Here is a 19,603-nt window from a genome sequence, read left to right as displayed (position 1 = left end):
AAAGGAAGTGAGAACAGAACCCATTGTGGCTAACTAAGGTCAGGATGATGGGATGAAGAAGCCAAAATAAAAACTTGGTCTTGGAAGGGATTCTGTTTGGGTGAGGATCACGAAAGGTAACTTAACAAATATAAGCGTATTTAACCCAATTATTTGGATTTCCGAATACATTTTTTTAAAGTCTCAGTTTCTATCAACTTTATACAGAGAGAGGAAAAAATGATTAAACTTACAAATGTAATTTAAGTGGTAGGAAATTTCAGATTTGATTTTTTGTGGCTCGTTGTTCTCTAGGTACCTCATTATTGTTCAGAAACAACCTTGAGGTTCTTCCATCTAAACCGATTTTACTTGAAATCATTAATCAAAGACTTTTAAAAAATCATTTTTATTATAATAAAAAGCTATAATTTATTGAGTATTTGTGTGTCAAGACCTGGGGTAGCATTTTGCTCACAATGGCCCTGTGTGTAGTGTAGCTACTGTTCCTATTCCCATGTCGCAAACGAAACCGAGAGAGACCCCGAGAGGCCACGTTCTAGGCAGTGCTGTTCTGTGTTCAGTGAGGCTTCTGTGTGCGGGGCCTGTGTGATTGGTGCTTAAAAAACCTGTGTCTTTTAATCCTCATACCCGTCTGTTGAGGTTTCCTTCTTTACAGATCAGGAAACTGCGTTTTGAGAGGGTGAGTGCTAGGTAAGACCATATGGTTGCTAAGTGGCAGGGTTGGATTTTGAGCCCATTTTCGCTTTTTTGAAAACTCATGCATTTTCACCTAAAAATTTTGTAAAATGTGTAGGGAAGATGAGTCTCCAAAGAGGGAGAATCCCTGTCTCTGACCACTTCCCCATTAGGATGATGAGTTTCTTTTCTGTGGCTTTTGGGAGGGTTTTAGCTTGGCCCGGGCTATTAGGTTTGTGCTGAATAAACCCCGAGCTCCATCAGCCGTGTGAGTGTTTCTGTGTGGGACGCTCCAGTGTTACTGCAGCCTTGCAGGTGATGTAGAATTCAAGCAGGGAGCGAGGTGGGAGGGTGAAAGGGTGGAGCTGCCCATGGTTTTCGCCATTGTCACATAGCTAAGCTCTGTTCCCTGTAGGGGAAGGGAGACAAACGAGACTGCTCCTTCTGCCACCTTCCTAAGATACGGGCAGAGGAGACCAGAGCATGTTATGTGAAAGTTAACCCTGAAATCTCAGTGTTCAGTAGCAAAGGTTTATTCTTTTGCTCATGTACATATCTGTTATGGTTGGCAAGGGGTCTGTCACATCTCTGGCTCCTCCTTTTGGCACACATCACCGCACTGGTCTCTGTGGCAGGGGAGGAGGCAGCTGGCAGGTCACTTCAACTCTACTTCCCTGGGCCATCACCGGTCACATGGTGCATCCAGCCTCACCCCAGGCGCTGGAGGGTGGCGAGGGCGATGGAATGTTTGGTGGGCACCTCTGCCTCTGCCACAGCCACCAAGAAAGGGGCTTCTTCCCAAAGCAAGGGGCTTGATAAGTAAATTGAAGTTTAAGATTGAGGCTTAAAAAATGCCTGTTTTTATGTGTGTTAGCCTGCCAGGGAACAGCTGTTATAGTGCTTTCTCCCCCCATGGTACTATCTGGCCAGGAGTTGGCCAACTTTTTCTGTAAAGGGCCAGATGGTGAATCGTTTTGGCTTTGCAGGCCATATGGTCTGTGTTGCATTTGCTCAATTCTGCCAAAGCAGCCAAAGACAGTATGTGAATGACTAGGAGACGCTGGGTTCCTATAAAACTTTATTTACAAAACCGGACAGACAGTCTGTTATAGATATTTGAGTAATTACTTGTGAAAGCCTCATTTTAGTACTTTCCAGATCATTCTCTTATAATGATTTGCTGTCACCAGGCTGTGTATGTAAAGGTGTGTCCTGTCCTGTTAGTTCATGAGCAAGTCAATGCTGCATTTAGGAACAACCATGAGGAGTTATTGGTGGGCTCTGGTCACACACTGTTGGGCCAGTGCTTCTGCTGACTCGGTTTCCGGAAGCTGTCAGCCCTTCTCCCAGAGGGACTGTGTGGCATGGAAGACGAGTCCTCCTGGAAGCAGCATCTTGGAGCCGTGAGGCCGCACTGTCAGGGCCTCCTCTGCTCAGTGCACGCCCTGGTGTTCTGGCCTCCCCTCTCTGACTCCTCCTCCTCCTGAGCGTGGAAGTGAGCTTGTCCTAGAAAGCATCCTTCTGCTTCCACTTCTGTGTTAGTAAATGCACAGATATGTAGGTTTGTGGGTTTTTTAAAAAATAATTTTGAAACACTCTTCTGGTTAGGAGACATACTACGAATACTTCTATAGAACATGCAGTCGTCTTTCTCCAGATAGCCAAGCATTCCGGCGGCTTCAGGTAGTGCATCCTTCCTCTTCAGTCTCATTGTTGCTTCATTATTCCTTTCTCTGTCACTGATTTGCTTCCTATCTGCTGGGCCCACTCTTGCCAGTGCACATGAAAGAAGTGGAAAACAGGGTCTAGACCCAGAGAAATTCATGATTAAAAAAGGGGAAATAACACACCTGCTGAACCCTGATGGATTATGTGGACAGTTGAGATGCCCTGTCTCCAGGAATGAGATGCCGATTCCTGAACTCTGCTACCTGTGCGCTCACACTCTAGTTCCACAGCCCTGTTCGGGCAGCTGCGGTGGCCGTATTAACCAGAGTGGATCCACGTAGACCCAGCGGGAAGGAGTTTTGAGCAAGCTTCTTGGTGCTCTGAAGATCTGTTGTTTGGCTGCAGGTGTCTCTCTCCCTCTGCCGTGCCTGCTCCTCACGGGACTCGTCTAGACCAGTCGAGCCGAGGCTTTTTAGATCTTCTGGATTCACAGTCATGGTGACCTTAGTGGGATTTATTGAGATGAAGCAAGTAGGAGGTGCTTAGGCTCTAAAGAAACATCTGAGACCTTCCTGGTCATTGCTTTAACATGTTACTCAGGGTAACAGATACGAAGAGAACATGAAGACAGTAGAAGGTGACAATAAAAGAGGACTTTGAAAACCTAGAATCTTCCCCCCCTCCAGCTTTATTGAGGTATAATCGACAAGTAAAAGTTTTATATATTTAAAGTATGAAACATGATTTGATGTACATACACATTGTGGAATGATTACCACAATCAAGCTAATGAACACATCCGTCACTTCATATAGTTAACTTTTTTATGTGTGTGGTGAGAATACTTAAGATCTACACTTTTTGCAAATTTTCATTATACAATACTGTTATTAATTGTAGTCAGCGTGTTACACGTTAGGACTCCAGAACTGTTCACCTCCTAACTGCAAGTCTGTACCCTTTGATCAGCATCTCCCCAACCCCAGAGCCTGGTAACCACCATTCTACGCTCTGCTTCTATGAGTTTGACAAAACAATTTAGAATCCTTAAAAGAGCAAAACAGTTTTTCTTCATGAAAGTAGTCATCAGCTGCCTAAGTTTTATTTCAGTCTGACTTGTAGATAAGAGGGTATTTACACACCTGCTGTCTCTGGTCAGCCTCCAGGAATGACAGGTGTGCAGGGGACAAGCCTCAGCCTCATTGCCCGTGGGCTTCACCCTCCCGCGGAGATGCTGGTGTCACTGGGCTCGGGCTGGGTGGAGCCTGGGCCCCTGGAGTTTGAAGAGCTTCCCAGGTGACCGTCATGAATGGAGAACCACTGTCAGCAACTGGCTATCTCTTAGATTAGCCAGTGTTTGGTAACTTGGGTGCTGTACTTGAGGGGGAAGCCAGTCTGAGTTGCTTTGTCATGCAACTGGATGTCTCTCTATTTCTCAGTGCTATTCATGAGGTACCTTGAGTGCCTACTAGGTACAAGGCACTACTGTTGTTGAATTAGAGGATTTAAGTATGTATGTGATATGGTTCTTGTCTTTAAGAGCTTATAAAAAAGGCTAAAAATAGTGAAATAACACTAATGGGAACCACTACAAGCTAAATGTCATTAAAGTGAATAATGCAAATTATGGTAATTGAGAGAAGGGACAGATTGCACTTAATTAGAGGGGAGCAGGACAGGCTGTGAGAAGCGGCCATGTGAGCTGAGTCTGAGGGCTTGGCCCGTGGAGTGGGGGCGGGAGGGAGGACAGTGAGCACAGAGGGGAGAGCAGGGACGGGAGGGAGGACAGTGAGCACAGAGGGGAGAGCAGGGACGCGTTTGAGACATTCTGGCTGGAGCCTGAGGTGTGGAAGGTAGTGGGAAACCAGTCCAGGAGAGAGGGTGGGGCCAGAAGAAAATATCTTTACACCTGCCTTGGCAGTGGGTTAGGAGTTGTTAAAAATTCCTATTTACTGTGTTTGTGAAGCAGTTGCGAGTACATCTTGATATGGTACAAGGATTGATTTTTCTGTAACAAATTGCTTGAATTGGGTATATATCTTATAATTATGTTAATGCCTTTTAAATCAGAGAAGCATAGTGCAAGGTAAATGAGTTATGTATAGTTTTTATTCTTAATGTTGAATAAGTTCAAGTATCTTTAATATTAGGGAAAAATCAGAAAAGATACATATCATTCATTTTTTCATCCTTTTTCAAATAGGTCTTTTATTCAGATGAAATCCTGAAGTCTAATATGTGAACAGATAAAATGGTAGCTGCTTGGTTTGGGCAGGGTAGTGGGCAGAGAAAGTTCCAGAGCTCTGCTCTTTCAGCGCAATTCCACACTCATACCCCCCTTAAATTTAATTGATGCTCTCTGCCCTGCTAATCCATCCCAAAAATGGCAAGATTTTTGTGTCACTGGGAAGGGAAGATGACTGGTATTAATAACGGACTTCAACTTGCCCAGTTGAGAACTTTAAGAAGCCTGTTGCAGTAAGAGAGTGACGAAGGAGTGGCTGCGACGTTCCGTTGCTCTGACAGCACAGTGCCAGGCCCCTCCGCAGGCACCGAGGAACTAACGTGTGTCAGGGCCCCTGGGGTCAGTGCTCTCCCACCTGGTGTTCTGCCGTGATGGAGGTGTCTGCCTGTGTGTCACCCCCCGCTGCATGTGTCACCCCCAGCCCTGACTAGTGCAACTGAGGAATAGCATTTAAAATTGTGTTTAATTTTAATTGATGCCAGTTTAAATAGCTATATGTGGCTAATGGCTACCCAGTGGGACAGCTTAGGTCTGAGCCCTGAAGGCTGTCGTGGATCTGAAAGGAACTGAGCGTCCTTGGACCTAACTTTGGAACATGGGGTTGGGAAGCTTGAAGCCTGGGATGTCCATGGCGCCAGATGACACAGGGCCTATGGGAGAGTGTACGTGAGCCACCGTGTGCTGACTGGGGTTCCAAGGAGAGACGGGACATCCACCTGAGGGGCCTTGCACAGAGTGTGATGTTATCCTGAGGGCATGGAGAGTTTATGCAGGCATGTGGTGTGACCTGACCTAGGCTTTAGAAAGGTGCTTGGGTTGCACCAAAGGACGTGGCTTGGAGGTAGAAAGTTTGGAGCCAGGAAGGCCAGTCAGAAGGCTGCACCAGTACTGGGGGTGCGGCAGGACCGCGCCCACACTGGGAAGTATCAGCAGGAGGCAGACGAAGGACGATGGATGCACAGAGATAAGAGAGGCTTGCAGTGGTCCCTAACATTTTGGCACCAGGGATCGGTTTCACGGAAGACAATTTTCCCACAGACCAGTGCGGGGGGCGGGGGGGTGGTTGGAGCTCAGGTGGTGATGTGTGTGAGGGATGGGGAGCCGCGGTGAATACTGGCTCGCCGCTCACCTCCTGCTGTGCCATTACCTCCCCCCCCCAAGTTTCATGGACGACAATTCTTGCATGGATAGAGGGTGGTGGGGGAGGCAGAGCTCTGCGGCGCAGTCCCTAACAGGCCAAGGACCCTTACCAGCTGGTGGCCCAGTGGTTGGGGATTGCAGCTCTGGAGTATAGATGAGATTTTGATAAGGCAGGAGGAAAGTGTTCAGTTTCTTGTTTACACTTCTAGGAGGATGGGGATGTCATTTACTAAACAGATACAGGAGCAGGGGAGCCCATTTGAGGAGGCAGGAGGTGAGTTCTAGTGTGGGGGGCCGGTGAGTTGTATACATAGGTTGGAAGCTTAGGAAGAAGATCTGAGCTAGATGAAGAGATTCAAGGACACCAGTGTGCAGACAGAAATAAAAGGTCTGCAGATGGATCTGGCTGCAGGGGAGTAGCCAGTGAGAAGACAAGACGGCCTTAGGCAGAACCCACAGGAAGGTCAGTTTTTAAAGGACAGGCGGAGAAAAGAGACCAAAGAGATTATGTCAGTCATGGGGTTCTTCAGAAGAACAGGACAATAGGGTACCTCTAGCTCTACATCTGCATCTGTGTGTCTATGTCTGTAAGATGTATTCTAAGGAATTGACTTCCTTTCAGGCTGGTTAAGTCCAAAATTTGTAGAGCAGGCTGGAAACTCAGGCAGGAGCTGACGTTGCAGTCTTGAGGCAGAATTCCTTCCCTGGGAAACCTCAGTTTTTACTCTTAAAGCCTCAGCTGATTGGATGAGGCCCACCCATGTATGGGGGGTGACCTTTACTTACGTCACCCATGTCTACCAAACACCCTGGCGGCAACACCTAGCTTAGTGTTTGCTTAAATCACTGGGTGCTATAACCTGGCCAAGTTGACACCTAAAATTAGCTGTCACAGAATCCAAGAAGGAATAGTCTAAAAGAGAAAAGAGAGAAAACTCTGGAAGCCAAGGGAAGGCAGCTGTCATTGGCCCTGTCAAGTGACACTGAGAGGTCACACAGATGAGCGTTGAGAAGTAGCCGTTGGATTCACCACGAGGAGGGGAGTAGCCTTGTGAGAGGAGCTGGGCAGAGGCCAGATGACAGCGGTTGAAGGAAAAAGGAGGTACCACGAGGGAGAGGAGACGTGGATAATTCTGGTGAGAAGTTTGCCATTAGGTTGCGGCCCCTACAATCAGGCAGCTGCTTAGAGCCAGCCCTGGAGATTTGCTTGGATTTCCTCCGGGATTCTGGTGGGTATCATACAGCCCATATTTTAGACATAGGTTTGTTCAGACTTTGCTGGGATTGCAATCACTGGGTTCAGTTTGACAGCAGAAAATTCTAGTACCTAAGGAAGGAAAACCTTTCAAGAACACAATGTAGGAATAACAGGGCTTCTGACAGAGTTGTGATCTTAACCTGTAGTGAGGCTGGGCATCTGAACAGAGGAGGGGGCAAGGGGGCACTGTCTCTGTGAGCGGTTCTTTTACATTGCGTCTGCGGTTATACAGGATGGCCGATAGGTGGCACTGTGTGTCTGTCCAGCTGTGTTAAGAATAAAGACCCTTTAGCACAAAATATCCCTTAACATTGCAGGAATGGGAATTTTTGTCATCTTTTATACCATATTAGATATTAATGAAATAAAATTTCTGTTAATATAGATTTTATTTTAAATCTTCCTGATTTAAATTTCAGGAGAGTAACAGGTTATATGTAGTGTTTATAATGGTATGGCTATGACATTCTTTTACCAGCATAAAGACAAGACCTTTCCATTTGCAGAGGTAATTTAAAATTGAGACTTTCATTTTATATCATGAAGTACACATTTATATGGCCAGATAAGGTACTGTTGTTGTTGTTGAGGGCTACTGAAAAGTCCAGTCAACATAGTGAACCTGGCTGGGCATAGTGGCTCATGCCTGTAACCCTGGCACTTTGGGAGGCCAGGGCAGGAGGATCACTTGAGGCCAGGAGTTCAAAACCAGCATGGGTAATAGCAAGACCCTGTCTCTACAAAAAACAGAATAATTAGCTAGGCATGGTGGTGTGTACCTGTAGTCCCAGCTACTTGGGAGGCTGAGGCAGGAGGATGGTTTGAGCCCAGGAGTTAGAGGCTGCAGTGAGCTATGATGATGCCACTGTTCTCTGGCCTGGGCAACAGAGCAAAACCCTGTCACAACGACAACAACAGCGACGAAAAACCCCAAAACATGGTGCACGTGATAAAAAAATAGTGCCTTCCCACCATGTGAAAAGTACAAACAAGGACTCAGCCATTTAGCAGGGGGAGGAGTGGTCAGGGGACTGCACTGTAAAGACATAATTTCTACATAGAAAACTTAGACTCTACAGATGAGCAAACGTTATTATTTCTGATTTAAAATACATGTTCAATTTAGAAAATTTGAAAAGTACCAGAAATTTAATAAAGAAAGCAGAAGTTATTCCTCTGTAATCAGTGTTTATCAGTTATCACTTTGACTGTGTTTTCCTTCTATTTTCATGAAATAACAAATAGGTAAAGATATCATGTTATATTTATGTTTTGTATGCTATGTATTAAATATTAACTTAGCATTATGTTGTGAACACCCAAGTAATTAAAATTCTTCAAAAACATTATATTTAGTGATGTCTGATGCTTCATGCCACGTCTATTTCAATACCAACTCTTTTCCTACATTTAGGTTTTTGGTGTTTTTCTAGTTTAGGTCAAGATTTATTTTTTTACTAGGATATGTATGTTTTTCTGGCATAATCTGACATACACAGGAGTCTGTAATTAATGAAACTTTTAAAGTTGAACGAATGTGGTCTGAGAATTTGCTGGTTCAAGTGAAGCAGATACTTTCTGGCTAAAATGCTTACCTCGAGTATCAAGTCTTTGAATACATTTGGATCCAATCAAATTTTAAGTGGACTTGCAGAAGGGAGTAACTGGGTATCAGGAAAATGTCTTTCCAGAAGACTACTGGTGGCTAGAACTACAAACCATAGAGTTTACTGATCGTTCACATTTTATGTGCTAAGGAATCACTTTGTTTTCTAAATTTAACTGTTTTTAGAATGAATCACCTTGACTTTTAGCTTTTGTTAAAAGTGTTTTGAGGCCAGGCATGGTGGCTCACACCTGTAATCCTAACACTTTGGGAGGCCGAGGTGGGCAGATCGTTTGAACTCAGGAGTTCGAGACCAGCCTGAGCAAGCGTGAGACCTCCGTCTCTACTAAAAATAGAAAGAAATTGTATGGACAACTAAAAATATATAGAAAAAATTAGCCGGGCATGGTGGCGCATGCCTGTAGTCCCAGCTACTCGAGAGGCTGAGGCAGGAGAATTGCTTGAGCCCAGGAGTTTGAGGTTGCTGTGAGCTAGGCTGACGCCACAGCACTCTAGCCTGGGCAACAGAGTGAGACTCTGTCTCCAAAAAAAAAAAAAAAAGTGTTTTGAGAAGTTTTGTTTTATATCCTCATGGTTAAGAGTGTCAGCTCTAGAGCCCAGCTGCCTGGGATTCACACCCACGGAGTCGCTTCCGAGCTTCGTGCTGGTGCTCTGGTTCCTGAGCCTCTCAGAGCCTCTACTTCCTCAGGCGCGAGATGGGCGTCATAAATGTAACTGTCTCAGAATTGCGAGATAATGTGCATGAAGGAGAAAGCATAGTGCTTGATATGTGGTAAACACTATTACAGGCATTACAGGAGCTACTGAGGGTTGAGTTCCAGACCAGCCCAATAAAGTGAATATTGCAGTAAAGTGAGTCACACAAATTTTTTGGTTTCCCAGTACATATAAAAGTTATATTTATACTATATTATAGTTTGTTGAGTGTGTAATAGCATTGTGTCTAAAAAACTCCAATGTATATACCTTAAATAAAAAATACATTATTGCTGAAAAATATTGACACAAAGCACATGCTGTTGGAAAAATGGTGCCAGTATTTTTACTTTTTAAAATTCTTTGTTAATAATTTTTTTTTTTTTTTTTTTTTAAGAGAAAGGGTCTCAGTTTGTTGCCCAGGCTGGAGTGCAATGGCGTGATCATAGCTCACTGCAACCTCAAACTCCTGGGCTCAAGTGATCGCCTCGCTTCTGCCTCCCAAGCAGCCAGGACTGCAAGGACTGCGGGTGCACACCACCACGCCTGGATAGTTTTTTATTTTATTTTTTGTAGAGACAGGTTCTTGCTGTGTTGCCCAGGGTGGTCCTGAACTCCTAGCCTCAAGCAATCCTCCCACTTCAGCCTCCCAAAGTGCTGGGATTACAGGCGTGAGCCAGCACTCCTGGCCTCAATTTATAAAAAACACAGTATCTGTGAAGCAAAAGTGCAATAAAATGAGGTGTGCCTATATTTACTAAGTAAACATTGTTATTACTAATATTAAGTACTAAGTAAATATTATTCTTTTATCATATTCTCTTAATGCCATGGTCCTGAGCACGGGCTCTGAAGTCAGGCAGGTCCACAGTGTACCAGCTGTGTGGCTTTGGGTTGGTTATTTAACTTCTGACCATTGGTACTTTCATCTGAAAATGGGGTAACGATACCGACTTCATAACCTTGTGAGGCTCCAGTGGGACAGTGACCATCACAGCGTAGTGACTGGCACATGCTGAGCATGTTGTTGTTGCTGCTGTTGATACTGATGATAAATTAAGTGGCGAATAAGCCCTTACGAATTAAAAAACAAGACATACAGAAAGAAAGAATCTAGTGAATAATGTGAGGTAGTGTGTGAGCAAACACATGATTGTATGGGGCACATGGGAGTTTGAAATGACTTAGATTTAGTGTGGAGAAAATGCTACAGTTTTATTTTAGTCCAATAGAGTAGTTGTATGAAATATATTTTTCTTATTGAATTGATTCAGTTGAGGGGGAAGGGAGAAATTCTGTTTTGTGATTTTCTAAATCAGTAATCAGATTTGGTTTGACTTTTGGCAGATTAGTGCATTTTGGGTTTTTAACTTTTTATTATAAGACTCTAACAGAGGATATGTATTATGAAAATAACGAGGAGAGACGGTACCCTTCAGCTGAAGTTAGTTTATGGAGGAGCCGGGGTAGGAGTGTGAGGACCCTGGCTCTGGCCAGTGGGGGGACAGTGCTGAGGCGCAGAGGCAGCGTGAGCAGGGTGTCTGCGCCAGCCCTGCAAGGTCCATTCATTCATTTATTCACTGAGCAGTGTTTATGGGGGACCTGCCATCTGCCAGTCATGGTTCTGGCACTGCAGGATCAGCTGTGACCAAAACAGGAGGAGGAGCTGTTTTTTCCTGTCACAGGAAAAAAAATACAATCTACACTTCTGTGCTAACTCACTTTCTGTCAATTAGTATCTTTTCATATAGGGCCAGTGTGTCATTCACATAAGTGATGGGCCATGTGGGAATTCTGTGGTTGGGCAATTACTAGAACATTGTGGGTGGTAATCTCATCCAAGGCAACCCTCTGCTTTGTGTCTTGTAGAATGTCGTTCTTTCAGGGGGCTCAACAATGTTCAGGGATTTTGGACGTCGACTGCAGAGAGATTTGAAAAGAGTGGTGGATGCCAGATTAAAACTCAGCGAGGAGCTCAGCGGTGGGAGAATAAAGGTAGGAGACGGGGCCTCTCCATGCCGATGCACTGGGATTCACTCGGCTCCCTCTTTCTAACACAGAGCTGAAGGAGCTTGGTTGGGTAGCATGAAATAAAAATAACTCTGAACCATTTTCTTACGCACACTGTGAAATTATAAGAGGTTTGTTGCCTGAGCTCATTCCAAGCATGTGGTTAAGACTGATATACATAGTGATGCAGCAACAACAATTTTATACCCTCACTGACCCATGTTTGCCTGTAATTTTCTTTTGTGTTATAAGAAATCAGGCATGTAGTGTAATGACCAGTGTCCCAAGGAGATGGGATTAATTTACAGTGAGGATCTTTAATGCCCTTTGGAAATGTTCTCATTAAACTAAAATGACTAATATTAGCAGGGAGTTACAATGTGTTCCTCCAAGATAGTAATTCTTAACTAGCTGGTGATTTTATTTGGGCTTTTAACCAAGAGTGGGCTTTGATAGAGGAAGTAGGAGCAAGGGAGAGTCCAAGTGGAGTCAACTGTTGGAAAAGTGCAGTTTCTTTTAGTATTTTGGGACAGTTAGTCTCAAATGCAAATCAAAACCACAGTGAGATATTGTGTAACCCTAGTCAGAATGGCTATTAAAAAGACAGAAAAATAACAGATGTTGGCAGGGATGCAGAGAAGAGGGAACCTCTTATACATTGTTGGTGGGGAATGTAAATTAGCACAGCCACTATGGAGAACAGTATGGAGATTTCTCAAAAAACTAAAAATGGAATTACCTTTTGATCCAGAGGTCCCACTACTGGATATCTACTCACAGAAAAAGAAATCGGTATGTCAAAGGGATACCTGCACTCACATGTTTATTGCAGCACTATTCACAGTAGCAAAGGTATGGACTCAACTGAGGTGTCCATCAGCAGATGGGTGGATAAAAGGTGGTATATATACCTAATGGGATACTATTCAGCCATAAAAAAGAATGAAATCCTGTCATTTGCAGCAACATGTATAGAACTGGAGGTCAATATGTTATATGAAATAAGCTAGGCACAGAAAGACAAATATCATGTTTTCTCTTGCATGTGGAAGCTAAACCATTGGAACACAATGGAGGTAGAGGAACAATAGATAACAGAGACTAGGAAGGGTGCAGGGGGTGGGAGGAGGATGGAGAGAAGTGGATTAAAGGTACATACAGTAAGATAGAAGGAATAAATTCATTGTTTGACAGCATAGTAGGATGATTATACTAAAATACCCTAAATACCCTGACTTGATCACTACACGTTATAGACACGTAAAAATTTCCCATGTGCCCCATAAATTTGCACAGATACAAAAAAAAATCAGAAGGCATCTTGTAAAATCTATAATTTTTTTTTATTTGTATGCTTGAACTAAACATATGTTACTTTATTTTCCAGCCCAAGCCCGTGGAGGTTCAGGTAATAACACATCACATGCAGCGCTATGCCGTGTGGTTTGGCGGCTCCATGCTGGCCTCAACTGTAAGTCCCTTTCAGATTGTTCTGTACTTTTATTTCTGTCTTCTCTGTTGAGTTTGGGTAGATACTGTCTAGGAAGGTTAAGTAGTGTGTGTTCTAATTGTCACTTTAAACAGACACTTAAATCTTTTAAGATAGAAAATGTATTTTAACGATCATTAGATTGCATAACTAATTTGAAAGTATCCTTACTAACTAGGGATTACAGATAACATGGACAAGTGAAACCCAAAAATAATCTAAAAAAATCTTTCATTCGTTGTGAGTTCTAATTACTTTTCCAAATAATTATTACTTTTCCTCCTCAAATTCCTTGTAGCTAACACACTGTTAATGTAGGGCCAGCACATAGTTGGTCCTAAGAAAATAGAGTCTAAATAAATATTTGAAAAATGAAATAAACCCTACTTTAGTAGTTTAGTATGTCAAAGAGGTCGAAATCTTACGACAGTTGTCTGGAGAAGGAGAATGGAGGTTTAGATGAGGAGAGTTTCTCATTTGCTTAGGAATTTATCTAATTTTACTTTCTTTCTGAAATATTTATCTTTTCCCTCCACCTGATGCCTCCTGCAGCCAGAGTTCTTTCAGGTCTGTCACACTAAGAAGGACTATGAGGAGTATGGCCCCAGCATCTGCCGCCATAACCCCGTCTTTGGAGTCATGTCTTAGTGTCTGCCTTGAAATCGCTGTTCGATAGCGTCACGTTGGGGAACAAGTGCCCTTCCGCAGCCAGAGAGGACTGCAGTCGCTGTAAATAACGGCGTTCGGTGTTGGTGTCCGAGCCGCGCGCTTGCGTCGCCCCGTGCATGCGGCACCGCGCGAGTTTCCAGTAAAAGCCATCTATTCACGTGCCGACTGTTGTACGCCCGCCCCCGCCCCCGCGCCCCCCGACTCTCCGTTTCCCCTCCTCCTCTTCAGAGCTTCTAGCTGACAAATACAATTCTGAAGGAATTCAAATGTGACTTTAAAAATTGTTAGAGAAAAAACAATTAGAAAATGGCGCAAAATAGTCCCCCCCAAAAGAATGTATGGGTGTAAACCCTTTTCCTCCCAGCCTATTTTTGTAAATAAAATGTTATAAACTTGAAATACAAATCAATGTTTATATTTCCTATCATTTTGTATTTTATGGTATTTGGTACAACTGGTTGATTCTAAGCACGAAATAGATACTGATGTCATGGAGTGCTGTGATAAAAAGTTTTTAATTGTGAGGCATGTTCTGATATGTTTATAGGCGAACAAAATAAAACAGCGACCTTTTTGCCACATGTTTGCTAGAAAATGATTACACTTTATGGGAGCTGACATGAAGTTTGAACGTTAAACAGTATTGTATGAGAATTATTACAGATACTGTATCTTTTAGTTTTTTTGATTGAACTTTCTGGAACTGTTTTATAGAAGATGATGGTTTGTTGTTGGTGAGTGTTGGATAAAATACTACCTTGCACCGTTGTAATAAAAGCTGTTAGAATCTTTATAAATACTTTTCTGCTATAGTGTGGTGGTCTTTTGGTTTTCCCCCTTGTCTCTGTACTTCTTTTAAAGAATATTGAAATTTGTTTCACATCAGTGGAGGATTTGATTAATACCAAGTTTGTGGGAGGAAATTCCTTAGAATGATGTGGACTGCCTGCCTGCAGTGAGCACTCCCTCTCTGGGAGTGCATGAGTGTGGGTAACCATGTTGGAGATGATTTGGGGGCTGGGGTGTAGTGGGAGAAAATTCCTAATGATTTCTAGTGTCCCTTCCTAGAAATTCAGAATTTGTGGCTTTAACGTTTGGTAACTACTCTGACATTTGCTGTGTAGATTGCTGGCTTGAAGGATAATTTGTTAAATTATAATAGATTTAGGTTTATTGCATTCTTTATATAATCTTTATAATTACGTTACTTTTAAAACTGTTATTTATGATATTCTTTCCAAGTTCCTTCTGTGTTTTATCTTCAGAAAATTTGCCTTCATAAAGAAATGTGGGCCGGGCGCGGTGGCTCACGCCTGTAATCCTAGCTCTGGGAGGCCGAGGCGGGTGGATCGCTCGAGGTCAGGAGTTCGAGACCAGCCTGAGCAAGAGTGAGACCCCGTCTCTACTAAAAATAGAAAGAAATTATATGGACAACTAAAAATATATATACAAAAAAAATTAGCCGGGCATGGTGGCTCATGCCTGTAGTCCCAGCTACTCGGGAGGCTGAGGCAGTAGGATCGCTTAAGCCCAGGAGTCTGAGGTTGCTGTGAGCTAGGCTGACGCCACGGCACTCACTCTAGCCCGGGCAACAAAGTGAGACTCTGTCTCAAAAAAAAAAAAAAAAAAGAAATGTGGTTTTATTATTTGAGTTTAGAAAACAAGTTTAGGAAGAATAAAGTCAGTATGGTAAAATCTGAGTTTACCAAGCCTTGGATGGCAGTATTGTCTCCACAGTAGATCCTCAGTCTCCCCAGTCAGGAGTCTGATACCCCTGGTTCTTCTTCATGCAAACAAATTGCTTCTCTGCGTTCCCTCCGGGGTTTGCTACTTCTCTGGATCTTCCAGCTGTCTCACTGTAACAGTTCCCAGTTGTCTGTCTGCCTTCAGTCGCACCCATGCATCCTGAACATGGTGGCAAGAATAATTTCTTCTAACACCATTTCATCCTAGTTCTGTGCTGTTTGGGGACTATGGTGCCTGCCTGGTACATCCACCCAGTCTTACCCGTCTCAGGCGTGCCCTCCCATTTGTGCCCTTGGCCCTCCCCCGTGCAGTGTGCTGTGCGTTTCTCACTGTGGATGCTTTCTTGCACCTTCCTGAATGACACCACTCCTGGACACCAGTACTGGTGCCAACACTAGCTAAGCTAGCGCTAATAAAACCTGTTCTTAGACCACACGACATCTAAAGCTGCCATTTCCCTTGTTTGGGACAAGATGATCTTTGAGATTGTATTTATGTTTGTCAACTTGAAGGATCATGGGAGAGCATTTTGTTGTAAATATAAATTGACAGGACAGAATGACCTATTAGGACATGACTGGTGTAGCAAGAGGTTCTCAGCTCTGGCTGAGCCCACCCTAGATCAAGTGACTCAGGATGGAGGGCTGAGGGCAGGAATTGGGAAGGCATCTGTCTTTTGGTTGTGCTTTTAAACTCCTTAGGTGATGCCAATCTGTAGCTGGGTCTGAAAACCCTCATGAGCATAAAGAAGGGCTTTTGACTCAGATCTGAGTATGAATTCTGGCTGTTCATTAAGCAAATGGTATCTTACCCTATGTTTCCTTATCTATGTGAGAACTGTGATGGTCTTATCTGTTAACAGATTTGAGATATAATTTTTTTTGTTTATATAATAAGCCCACCAGATATTAATATCATAGAAATGAACTGTGATTCTGTAATGTGCATTGGTTACTTCAAAAATTCTTAGTTATGATACTAATTTTAAGAAAATCTGTGCACCTTTTGTTCAGGTTGAATTAATTAGCTCTAGATCATAATATAATAATGAGTTAAGTATTCCTAGAATTGATGGGTAAAATTGATCTTCTATGACAAAATTACAACTCCAAATGAGTAGTTTTCTATAAAAAATTTGAACAAATAATGCTCTTTAAACAAACATATTCTAAAGTAAGTCAACAGCCTTTAGAAGTATTAAACCTTTTAATAGTGTAGGAAGTTGCTTTGGTCTGTTGAACAGATTTAGACATGAACTCCGTGATGGTAAGAATATTATATGAATGACTTTAAACAAATCTGGTGTGTGAATATTAACTACCATTGTCTTTCTAGCCGGATACGATGGCTCCCGCAGTTGCTCTTTACTATGTACCTGTGGGAAAAGCCTCCCATTTCTTCAAATGGGGATATTCATCAGCTGCTCCTGAGAGCTGTCGCTTCTGGTTTTATTAATTTTCTAGCCAAGACTGGATTAAAAAACATGAAGCTTATGAGTCTGTTTGTATGTAAGCTGAGGGTAGGGGAGCGAAACAGGAGAGTGATGGAAGCACTGAAACGGGAGGGGTAGAAAATGACCCGATTAGGGCTGCTGAGGGGATGAGAGGTGACACTGCCTAGAGCACAGGGGGAGGAAGGAGAAACCCAGAGAGCACTAGGCGCTCACAGTGGAGCAAGTGTGTGTTGGCGGAGACTCTGTCCAGCTGGGTTTCCATGTGGCCCAGATGGAGGAGGGAAGAAGGCTGAGAGTTGGCCTTAGAGTTGGGTTTTGCCAGGCAGGTGTCCTGGGGACAGGTGCAGATGTTCAGGGCAGGTGTAGATAGGGGGTTCTTTGTTGCTAACATTATGGACTACAAAGTCCAGGTCGGATGGGGAGTAGAAGGAAACGAGAGATTGGGAAGAATGGAGGATTCCAAGGACTGGGGGCCCTGAGCATCAGGGTTAGGTGGTTGTGGTCTTAAAGAAGAATATTAGTGTTTAAGATTTCAGAGGTAGGGCATTTCTCAGTAATAACAGGGACATGGAAGTGGTCATTATGTGGAGATTGAATTCATTGGAAATTGAAGAATTTAGTGAATTTTGAGGGAAAGGCATTGGATCAGTTGTCCAGTGGGTGCGGGCATCAGCCAAGTGGGTGTGGGGCTTGGAGAGGAGAGCAAAACGTGGCCATTTGCCAGAGTCCTGCCCACCTGGGAAGTGGCCAGAAGGTGAGCAGTGACTCTGGGCTGGGAACGTGGCTGAGAGCTGACTGTGCGTATCCTTCCTTAATCTCAACCCTGTGAAACTGGTGTTACTGCTTCCATTTTCCAGACAGAAAGCTATGGCTGGAAGAAGTTCACTGACGTGCCAACCGCACAGCCAGCAAGCAGAGTGCTCCCGGAGCGTGCTTTGTAACAGTTCCCGGAACAGTAGTTAGACAACGGCAACCGAGTGGGCAAATGGATGGTAAAACCCAATGACACAAGTCTGTAGAATTTCTTTCTCGATCTTTATTGTTTTATGCCTGCCATAGTATTAAACTAAAAGGGAATGCTTTCATAAGAGAGGAAATAGGAAGAGTTTGGAAATGGCATGGGGAGCTGGTAAAAAGTCCCCGTGGAATCCAAATTGCTTGTTATGTAATGTATTCCAGGAAGCTACTGATGGAGGATGTTTAGGTGAAGAATTAGTTTCATTTTTGTTCATAATGCTTTGCTAATATAGTACAGGTTTTGTCATGTGCATTGACTTTATCCTATGTTACAAGGCAAATAAAAGGCAGTTATTAATCTTAGCACTTAGAACCATAATTAGCCCCAATAAGTGTTCAATACATTTCAGCCGCTATTATTCTGTAACAAAGCAGTTATTGTGTCTTAAGAGCCTACTCATCAAAATTGTGTTAAAAAATAGTTTCAGTGGAGGAAAAGGGACTTTTAGATTCATGAACTATATTGCCTTTAGGAATCTCAGTAAGAAAGTGTTAGAAAAGAGATACTGGTATATAGTTGCAGAGTGTAAACATCACTGGGCCTTTTCTTATCCCTACGGCTGATATGACTGACTCACTTACAGTCCGTTTAATAAAAAGCCTCCAGAGCAGCAGCCGTCTCCCTGCACCACTTCGCGCCGTGAGTCGTCCTTTGATAGCCTCGTGAGGATGTCTTCGTTTTGGTTATGCCTGTTCCACAGACACGTTGTTTAGGTGACAACATGGTGGTGTGCATCCTGAAGTGAGCACCCCCCAGAGGTGTCCCCTTTCCCTGCAGTGCCCCCACCTGCCTGGGGTGTTCACTTCCCTCTCCACCGTCACCTCCATGGCCGAGTCAGCCTGTGCATCATCCCTCACCGGGCTGATGGCCTGGAAAACAGGGACCATATGTTGCTTGTCTTTGTCCCCCCCACCCCCACCCTCCAGGCCTTCACAATGCCTGGCACATGGTAGATGCCCAATAAATACTTATTGAGCTAAATTCCTGTTGAAAAAGAAGGACCCATCATGGTTTTTCTCGGCTGCCTGTGCTCTGGTGCTGAGAAGCAGTACCTGCTTGGATGACTTTAGGTGAAAGCTGGATTGTGAGTGTCTGGGAGGTTAACCATCATTTCCTTAGGAGTTTAACTGGCATCATAAAATCTGACTCTCAGGTTTGGACTTAAATAGATGTTTCGTGTACCTGAAGCGCACGCAATCAAGCCTGTATGCTGATGTAGCGCATCTTGCGCGGGCGGCCTTCCCTCCGCTCTGGCTTCTGTCTGCAGTGGGATCTGCAAGAGAGGCCGACGGGAGAGATTCCCCCACAGAGATCTTGGAGACAGAGGTGTATTTTATGGTAGTCATAGTTCATTCTGCAACTTTACTAATATGAATAATGAGCTCTTGTGTGACTGAAGTATGGATCGTCTGTGGTTAATTCCTTCTTTATGATCCGTCCTTTCTATCTCATTTGTAAAAATTACGATTGTGCCAAACAAGCTTGTGAGGTTAATCAAGTGCACAGCTTTTTTAAAACCCCAAGAGAGTCCCATTAAGAATATTTATCTGTTAAATAATTCTTTACTTAATTGAAGAATATTTCATAATGTTTCTTTTAAAAGTAACTGTCAGGCTTATTAGATAGGAATATAAATTGATTGGCAAAATAATTGCGTGGGGCTCTAATTGGCAATTACGTCAATTTCACTTGGTCAGATAGAAATAAATCTTTTTAAAAAGAGGAAAAGAAACTACAGCTTGATCTTGGTATCATTATGAAAGGGTTTCTTAGTTTTAAAATATTAGTTCTTTTTACCCTGTATTGTTTCTTAAAAGTAAGCAGCTGTTTATTCTCAGGTCTTATTTTTTTTTGTTTTGTTTGGGGTGCTTCAGTTTATTTCTATGTGTGTAATCACATACGTGTG

General features: G+C 43.4%; 1 protein-coding gene across 6 annotated transcripts in view; it reads left to right on the top strand.

Annotated features, from left to right (window-relative positions):
- Positions 1-14,279, top strand: part of ACTR3B (actin related protein 3B) — a 71,435-nt gene extending 57,156 nt beyond the window's left edge. For 4 of the 6 annotated variants that reach the window (XM_045564254.1, XM_045564255.1, XM_045564256.1 and 1 more), the window contains 3 exons: positions 11,182-11,307; positions 12,710-12,793; positions 13,364-14,279. In XM_045564254.1, the coding sequence (XP_045420210.1) occupies positions 11,182-11,307; positions 12,710-12,793; positions 13,364-13,459 (306 nt within the window). In that variant the 3' untranslated portion in view covers positions 13,460-14,279. Of the gene's footprint in view, positions 1-11,181; positions 11,308-12,709; positions 12,794-13,363 lie in introns of those variants that run through there. The other 2 variants (XR_006738119.1, XR_006738118.1) reach the window with 2 other exon arrangements.
- Positions 14,280-19,603: the final 5,324 nt, after the last annotated feature.

Source organism: Lemur catta, chromosome 11 (genome assembly GCF_020740605.2).
Source record: "Lemur catta isolate mLemCat1 chromosome 11, mLemCat1.pri, whole genome shotgun sequence".
Classification (NCBI taxonomy): Eukaryota; Metazoa; Chordata; class Mammalia; order Primates; family Lemuridae; genus Lemur; species Lemur catta.
This window is presented reverse-complemented; position numbering and strand designations above follow the sequence as displayed.